The 8724-nt window shown below is 43.8% G+C and overlaps 1 protein-coding gene across 4 annotated transcripts; it reads right to left on the reverse strand.

Moving 5' to 3' along the window:
• Positions 1-383: 383 nt before the first annotated feature.
• Positions 384-8253, reverse strand: LOC123127495 (calmodulin-binding protein 60 B). 4 transcript variants are annotated; one of them, XR_006462537.1, is made up of 10 exons: positions 8107-8247; positions 7804-7983; positions 6838-6913; positions 6694-6752; positions 6072-6565; positions 5832-5992; positions 5552-5755; positions 4446-4674; positions 824-1517; positions 384-676 (listed from the first exon to the last, which is right to left on the reverse strand). XR_006462537.1 is itself a non-coding variant. In XM_044547222.1 (9 exons), the coding sequence occupies exons 2-9, from the start codon at positions 7929-7931 to the stop codon at positions 916-918; spliced, it is 1953 nt and encodes a 650-aa protein (XP_044403157.1). In that variant the 5' UTR covers positions 7932-8010; positions 8107-8253; the 3' UTR covers positions 654-915. The 4 variants fall into 4 exon arrangements, 3 of the variants coding, with proteins under 3 accessions (XP_044403157.1, XP_044403159.1, XP_044403156.1); XM_044547222.1 differs by having other exon boundaries at positions 654-1517; positions 7804-8010; positions 8107-8253; XM_044547224.1 differs by having other exon boundaries at positions 654-1514.
• Positions 8254-8724: the final 471 nt, after the last annotated feature.

Raw genomic sequence — 8724 nt, forward strand, 5'->3', positions numbered from 1 at the left:
GTCCATGTGGTGCATTATTCATAGTCGGTTTGTGAATGAACATGTGGTGAAAAGAATGTTTCCATGTCCATATGCCCCTTTTCTTATTATTTGTATTAAGGTGAGGTGAATGAACATGTGGTGAAAAGAATGTTTCCATGTCCATATGCCCCTTTTCTTATTATTTGTATTAAGGTGAGGTGCATTATATCTCTTCATTCGTTGATGGTGTTTCACGTTGCACGACATGCATAATACAGTGAATCAATAAAACAACAACACATAAACCACATCCAGAGGATGAATGGTGTATGAGAAGAGAAGACATGAATGACAAGTTCAACAAAAAAAAGTAGCTAGAGGGGTGCATGAAGATACTTGTGTTTATGTTGTGGCTCACTTCATGAAGAGTAAAATGAGCATTCATTCATTTGTTGGCCCGGGGCAACACATGGGCAGTCAATTAGTCTATGGTAAATTTGGCTGTCACCGTGTCTTACATAATGAAACATGCAATTCAAAAGGAAAAACATAAGAAAACATGTGTAGATGACAAGATCCAACGCAACATTTACATGTGGCTATCTATAACACAGTGCATTGTAAAAAGATGGCTATCTTGTTTTTCTTAACCAAAGGAGATACAATTCTATTTTACGTGAAAACAATAGGAATACTTTAACGCCTTTCCTGATATCTGCAACAAATAAATGTACACAGTTTAGGTAAAAGGGTCTTATCAACATCACGCTAAACAAACAAATGCATAGACAATGGTGAAACTATACAGAAAAAGAAAAACATAAACTAAACAGGAGTTCGTCCATGATTAAGAACTCATGACCTGAATGTCTTTCCATGGTGCATTGCTGAGCCCATGCGTTACGGATCCTTAAACAATTACACGGACAGCATTTAAGAACTTAAGACATGTTGCTAGTCATCATCTAGCTCAACGAGCTGAGCTCTTCGCTCGGCCGCTTTCTTCCTGACGAAGATGCCCCACCTCATAGCTGCCTTGATTTTAAGCCAACCCACAACGGCTTTCCCAGGTGGACGAGTGCGGTCATCCTCAAAGTTCAAGTTCGGGGAAGGTGACTGCATGTAGGGCGGAAAAGTGAAGCCATCATCATTCATGTTGGTAGATGCTCCACCCATGTTCAAAATTCGCAGCATCTGTTGCATTTCGTCATTCTCGAGTATCTCATGGCTCCTCAACCTGATCTCCTCCATCAAGTAGTCATCAACCGCACGGTTCTCTTGCGGCTGTGACCATTGATCGAAAGGGTTCAGGTCTGCAGGTTGCATGGACTGACCAACTGCTGAGAATTCAAAACCCTGTTGCTGCTGCTGTGCAGGTTCCAATGCCAAAATATTGGAGCCTCCAGAAGTTTGAGTCTGAAGGGAGGGCCCACTGAACTGGCTTTCAGGTGACAGTGCACTCCTCTCATATTGCATGGTAATGTTTGCAGCGTTATTCTGAGGACTAGTGTTTCTTGCTGCCAGATTTCCATTATATGTGCTTCTTACTCCAGCTGCTGGACAGAGAACACGAATTCAGCAATCTCAGTATATCAACACTGCATAGTACTAAATTACAAATATCATGTGGCCCGCACATCTATACCAGAAGCAGCAGTCAGTTTCTTTATGCATATATAAGGGCATCCATGATGTGGAAATGAAAGTCAACTTTAGGAATTTTTACACATTGTCAGGTCAACCTTAGTTAGAAACATGTTGAGGCAGCTCCCTAACTGTACAACCCGTGCACAAGCAAATCAAAAATAGTTCTTTCTCTCTTCTCTGTCTGCAGTGTGAAGATTGGACAGCAGTTTTTTCTCTTGCCACAGGGTCATGGATGCGCCATCGCTGGGAAGACAGCCACCGTCAACATCTGAGCGCTGAAGCAAGAGGATGGGACACGGTGGAGACCAGAACCGAAGCAAGCAAGGCAAGAAGATGATGAGTAGCACTTGAGCGCAAGCCGCCGCCGCGCGGACGGACGACCACAACCAACAAGGTGAAGGAGCCTAGCGCACGATGCCCAGGCCGAGCGGTACGTGCAGTCGGTCCTGGGCAGAGCTGGAGAGAAAGCAGAGAGTAAAGAAATATCCATGGCCGCAAGGCCAGATCTGGTGGATGCCAGTTTCAAGGCTTCTCTGATCACGAACAGCGAATGGCACATGCGGCACTAAGATTCCACGTTGAAAAAAAAAGAGGATTTAGGGAACTTATTGCCGGCGCGTATGAAGGAACGGACGAAGGTAAAAAATGTTCAACGGTTGAGGAAGGAAAATAGCAGAACTCGCAAGTGGCTCCATCTTAAGGGCTAGTTGCCCGTAAGCATGGTGAAGATTTAATTTGGAGTCAAATAAACTGGTGGTACATGAAGTTGCACTGGATGGTCACTTTGGTGCTACAACTTGAAAGATACACCGACCGAGTGCCTAAACTTACAATGCAGTGCATTTTCCGCCTAGACTACGTGGTTTTCTAGAGCGACGCAATGGGTTGACGTTCCCAATGTTCCACGTGCAGGCCTCATGTCCAGCCTGCTGGCCATGTTGGCCTCCTACGAGTCCGTGGCACTCCCAGCTGCCATCCGCTTCTTAGCATCCACCTTTCTAGGCGATAGGCGGGGGCCACATGGTACGCAGGCCACCATCGACCAGATCATCCTGGACCGGACCCATCGCACTCGAGCCGCCATGCCCGCTGCTCTGCTTTGTGCACAGCTGCAGTGCGTCGCCGGCGCCGATGATCCTAGAGTGCCTCGAGTTAGCATTCGGCGCGTCGGTGGTGGGCCGGATCAAGGAGCTGATCAAGGAATGGCGAGAAGAACTCGCCCAAGGGGTGCTGTTGAAGACGTTCTACGCTTCTAGTCCACGCACATGCTCGCCGAAGGGTCACCGTTGTTGTTCTAGCCCATGCGTTGGTGCTTGCCGCAAGCGCTGCTACCGCCCATGCGTCGATGCCAGAGGCTCGCGCAATGAGGCACACAAAACTAGCATTGATTTCCCACCCGATACCACACGCGCCGTGCCCCACACCGTCCATGCACACCATTGTTGGCCCCACCCTCATGCCATGCCCACCACTCCCCATCTTCCTTGTCTCGTCGGCGAATGGCACAGCAGGTGCCATAGTCATTTCCGAGCCAGAGCGGTGTGCACAACATGCATCAACTGGTCTATAACGTCGCCATCTTCATGGGTGTGCTAGTGTCATCTCTCAAGGCCAATACTAAGTACAAAATTCAATGTATCTCCATAATAACATGCAGCATTGTCTCGTGCACGTGGCACATGAGGTCCTGTGTTTGATGCCCCGACGCGCTCCTTTTTCCGTTCCTATTTCTTTCCCATGTGCTGACAAGCAGGGCCCATATGCCATAGTGAGAGAGATAGAGATTTATTTCTCTCGTATGTTGACAAACAGGGCCCACTCGCGCCACATAGGCAGAGTTGATGGCTACAGATAGATTAAGCACCGTATTGTCACGTTTAGTCATGTTTTGGCGCTCAATCGGTGTATTTTTTAAGTTGTGGCACCAAAGTGACCATCTAGTGCAACTTCATGTACCACCAGTGTATTTGACTCTTTAATTTGCTATAGCACATGGTGTGGGACCCATCTTATGGCATCCTTAGGAATTAAGCATTTGAGACAGCCTAAATGAGTCAAAATTGAAGTGCTGACAAAGTGACAAGGTAGTTACAGCAGTTTGCAGCCACGATGCAAATGTGGCATTAACACCACTTTATCTATAGTTACCAAGAAGGGCAACCTGGTGCATGTAGCTCCCGCTTGCGCAGGGTCCAGGGAAGGGTCCGACCACTTTGGGTCTATAGTACGCAGCCTTTCCCTACATTTCTGTAAGAGGCTGTTTCCAGGACTTGAACCCATGACCTCATGGTCACAAGGCAGCAGCTTTACCACTGCGCCAAGGCTCCCCTTCTTTATCTATAGTTACCAATGTCACAACTTTAGTGATCTGAATATACCTACTTGAAAAGGCATCTGTTGTGCTTTACTATGTGCTACATCACATTATGACTTATACTCCCTCCGGTCCTTTTTACTCTGCATATTAGAATTCTCTGAAGTCAAACTTCACAAAGTTTGATCATATTTATATGAAAAAATATCAACATCTGTCATGCTAAAGTTATACAATATGAAACTTTAAGTCATGACACATCTATTGATATTGATTTCAGATTGTGAATGTTGGTACTTTTTTCTATAAAGTTGGTCAAACTTTACAAGGCTTGACTTCAGTCAAATCTTATATGCGAACTAAAAAGGACCAGAGGGAGTACTACTACCTGAGCAGACTATGATGACAATGAATAACTGAAGAAAGAAATCATTTAAAACAATGAATAATCCTATAGAAATAACAATGGTGGACAATTATATTCATAAGATACATCAGGGTTGTTTGATTGAGGTCTTATTACCTTCACTTGGAGTGCCTGTTGATGTTTGGCCAGCTTTTCCTGGCAGTAACTGTTTTTGTGCTTTGACAAAACCATACAAAGCAGGGTTACTTGTTGAAGCTGATGCGGTATCACTTCTGGTCGTGACAGATTTCTTTTTCTGCTTGAAGCCAAGAAGTGCCTTACCATCATATTCTACAGCATGCATCCAATCCTCATATGCTTTCTTTACCAACGTGTCAGCATAGACCTGGATTTAAGTTGAGCATATTTGTGTTTTAGTAGAATATCTGTGTTTAAATATAATGACTTGAGTGAAGAATTATTTCATGAGGGAAAAGAAATTTAGCTAAGATGGTAGAGAATGCAGATTAAAGAATCAAAACTGCTACAGTTCATATGCACATAGCACAAACTTCAACTCATACAGCACCCAAATATCAGCAGTTACTTTGATTTAGTTATAGTTGACAACTTAACATGAAAAAAAAAAGGGCAACCTGGTGCATGTAGCTCCCGCTTGCGCAGGGTCCAGGGAAGGGTCCGACCACTTTGGGTCTATAGTACGCAGCCTTTCCCTACATTTCTGTAAGAGGCTGTTTCCAGGACTTGAACCCATGACAACTTAACATGGACAACGCAAAATGTTTAGAGCTAACGAACTCTCTTGAAATTGAAGTTTCATTTTACTTTTTCTGTTGAAATGAGAATGGTTATAATTTGGCTGCACCAGGATACCAGTATAATCATGCAAATATGAACTACTAGTGATGGGAGTTTAAAGAACTCTAAATTGACAGAACCTCTTCCAAATTATATAATGCATCCTGCTGGTCTATTTGGTATCCATTGAATGTGTGGTACTGAAATTTAGCTAGAGAAATCTGTGTATTTATGTGTATTGCTGGAAGGGCCTGGATGTGCGGTGAACATGTTGAACGCGGACCAGTCTGAGTGATACACTGGTATCGTACAGCAGAACACAAGTTTGCAGTCTCATGTAACAACTTGCTCCGCTATACCAAATCTAAGCCTTACAACACCAATGATTTTTACAAATATTTAACAGGCCCAGACGACATGTAACTGGACTTATTATTCGATAACACATAAATAAATATGCAAACCTTCTGGTTGTCCGTGAGATTTTCAGCTGAAATGAACTGATCATCAGCAATCAAGCCAGTGAACTCATATATGTTATTGAATATTGCACCGACATTTCTTGAATCATTCACATAATATATATAATGCTTTCCACCTAAAACACAAGTCTTTGCATGCTCAACAAGGCTTTCCCACATCTTATTTGACATGCCACTGCCAAGAATCTACAGAGACAAGAGCGTAAGAACATAAACCAAACTCCATAAATTACAGTCTGATAACAGGCATAATAGAACTTACACTACGCAACCTCTGTTGATCCCTAACAAGAAGCCGAAGAAAATCTTCAACTGTATAGATTCCGCTTCCATTTAACTTCTTGTGGAATGCACCATCCTTGCCAACCTTTTCTAATCTCCAAACATCATCCTTCAAAGCAGGAGGGTAGTGTTTTTTGTACACTGCAAAATACAATATCAGCCTACTCAATGCTTGAAACTTTTAACAGTATGAGCAAATTAACAATGTATGGACACATACATTCCCCTCTATGATCTTTAACAGTAAAAGCTTCTGTCTTCGCCTCCCTAACACGAATACCTTCAGAAAAACCAGAGGCAACCCTGAGCCCAAGTCTGAATTTCCTGCTTCTTATCCAGCTGGAGTTGTCAGTGAAGATAAGCTCCCCTATGGTTCCAACACCTTCTTTAAGAGTCACCTGAAGGTCACCAGTCAAGAGAGGTCTTTTCCCTTCGCGCTCCTTGACAATATGGCCTTCAAACTCCTCTTCTGTCCAACCCTCATCTTCCTCTTTATTGAAGTCACCCTCAAGCACAAGAACATCCAGCTTTGCACATGATTCAGGTCCCGAAGTGACAACACAACCAGTGTTGGTATCCAGCAGCACAACATGTATAGCTGCCCCCTGCTCGCCTTCTACTTTTCCACCAGTAAAGAGTGGGAGAGACAACCTGCTTCTAAATTGAAGCTGAAGATTTGTCCCATCAGGGCCTTCTATTCTTTTGGGAGAGGACCTGTTTTCACTATGCATTAGTATCGTATCTCACCAGTGTGGCTAAACCACATCTGCAGAAAATCTGAAAATCCCAGATAAAGCCATCCCATGAGTGCCACCACGTTAAACAAGTTTATGATCTTGTACCTTCCTTCAATTCTAGCAGGACCCAACTTGGCCAAAGCACGCTCTACCTCTTCGCTTACCTATTCACAAAATATAGAAGAACAGAATGATCAACATGCTCCATCAAATAAGTCAATAGACCGTACAATAAGTGCTTCTACTCACAACTCTTCGAAGAATAGGCTCCAGCGATGAACAAAGCTTCTGCAGACTGTCGACTTTTAGTGCTTCCACAATGACACTACAATATGTGTCCTTTGTTTAGTAATCAAAATTTCAGAATGTTGCAGACAAGTAGAATCACCGTTGTATTCAATTTGAAATGTACAGACACCATAACTGTAGCGTATTGACTAATTCTTTCAAACAGGTATTCTTAAAAACTATTAGCATCATTTGACAGTCAGATCATCATTGTATTCAATACATTATCAGTGTTAAAAGCAGTGCCGACACTGCATGTAATCGACCCTATCTAAACCAAATTATTCAAAGCTACATACTGAACTCTCTTGGCACTGTAAAGATTTTTTTTTTCTATAACCTATCAAGAGTTCTAAAATATGTTATACCTGTTGCCGGTGATTAAACATATGGAACTTTCTGGTGCATCAATGCGGTATAAAAACGTGCTATCATATATCATAGAAAAGGAGTCAGGCAGAGCTGAGCAGGATGCGCAGATTTGTGCTGTCAGCTGGTGCTCTTACACGGAACTGAGCAGCACTCACTGGAGTACCAACTGAGTACCACCAAGCACAAAAACAGCTATGCGCCACAGTACATTTTGGACTAAAATTAAATTATCATCTGGAGTCACTTCCTTTAGCTTATAATATAAAGAAGTAGTAAATGTGTTATGCTCAGAGAATCATCTTGGGTCCAAGTTCCAATCCTACTCTTACCTAACTGATTCAACTAAAACAAGGATTAGGTAAGCTGTAGCACCCCTATTCCAGCCGGTAGGAAGCTTAACAACAACATTAGGAATCGAATTACTCAACCGAATGGAGGTAAGTGGAGGATCTAAATTTCTTCCTAATTAAAGCAGCCGACAACCTAAACCCCAAACCCAAACTTGTCCCACAAACCCTGGAAATTTGGTACTACCAGGCAGAAAGAAACACGAACCTTGCAAGGGCGGGCACGCGGGGCCGTTTGGCCGCATGGTCGTCGTCGCCGCCGCCGCCAGTGCCGTTGGTGGGGTCGAGCACACGCTTCGAGCCCGACCGCTGCAGGCCCCGCCCAGACCGCTGCATCACGCCAAAACTCTAGCCCTAGCGGCCTCCTCTGCCGCCGCCACCGTCAGATCTGCACCGGCCGCCGCCACCGTCAGATCTGCACCGGCCGCCGCCACGAATAATTCCGTGGAGAAAACAAAAATCAAAAATAAAAGCAGCGACCAGAACCCAATCGAAGCGCGCGATACCGTACCGGTGCGGCCGGCGGGAAACTCAGGTGGATCGAGAGGGCCGGGCGAGAGATCTGCGCTATTAGTGTGGGGGTGAGTGAGCACCGCGCGGCGCCTGCTCGTGTGTTTGTTTGTGCTCGCTCTCTACCGCCTGCCTTTTCTTTACGACTTTTATACTAGGGAACGCTAGGCGCCGGCCGACCGGTCACAGCTTTGGGCCGGTCTCCTCTGACGTAGGCCTGCAAACGAGTCGAGCTCGAGTGAGTTGGAGTTGGCTCAGCTCAATTAATATGAAAATTTGAGCGAGCTCAAACTGAGTGAAGCTCATTATCGAGATATAGAACATGACTTGTGCTTAACTTGTAACGATCTCGAGTCAATCTTAAGCTAGTTTCAAGCTAAATGAGATAGTAAAAATTATAAATCTATGAATGAAAAACAAAAAATAAGATGAATATGCTGGAACCTTTACAAAATATAGAATATTTAACACATACCATGTGCCATAATTAGGCCTAAATCTTCTCTGCACTTAATTAAGTTTTCATGTTCGTTGGTAAATAAAATGAAGAAAAATTGTAGACAACATATATGGTAATAAATTATTTTATTTCCATTTAGTATATGACATGATCATTTAA

The sequence above is a fragment of the Triticum aestivum genome, chromosome 6A (genome assembly GCF_018294505.1).
Source record: "Triticum aestivum cultivar Chinese Spring chromosome 6A, IWGSC CS RefSeq v2.1, whole genome shotgun sequence".
Classification (NCBI taxonomy): domain Eukaryota; kingdom Viridiplantae; phylum Streptophyta; class Magnoliopsida; order Poales; family Poaceae; genus Triticum; species Triticum aestivum.

Coding starts and splice junctions, on each gene's coding strand:
- LOC123127495 (XM_044547222.1), bottom strand. CDS start 7,931: ATGCAGCGGTCTGGGCGGGGCCTGCAGCGGTCGGGCTCGAAGCGTGTG. Junction 6,914..7,803: donor CGCGTGCCCGCCCTTGCAAG/GTTCGTGTTTCT, acceptor CACATATTGTAG/TGTCATTGTGGAAGCACTAA. Junction 1,518..4,445: donor AACAGGCACTCCAAGTGAAG/GTAATAAGACCT, acceptor TTCTCTGTCCAG/CAGCTGGAGTAAGAAGCACA.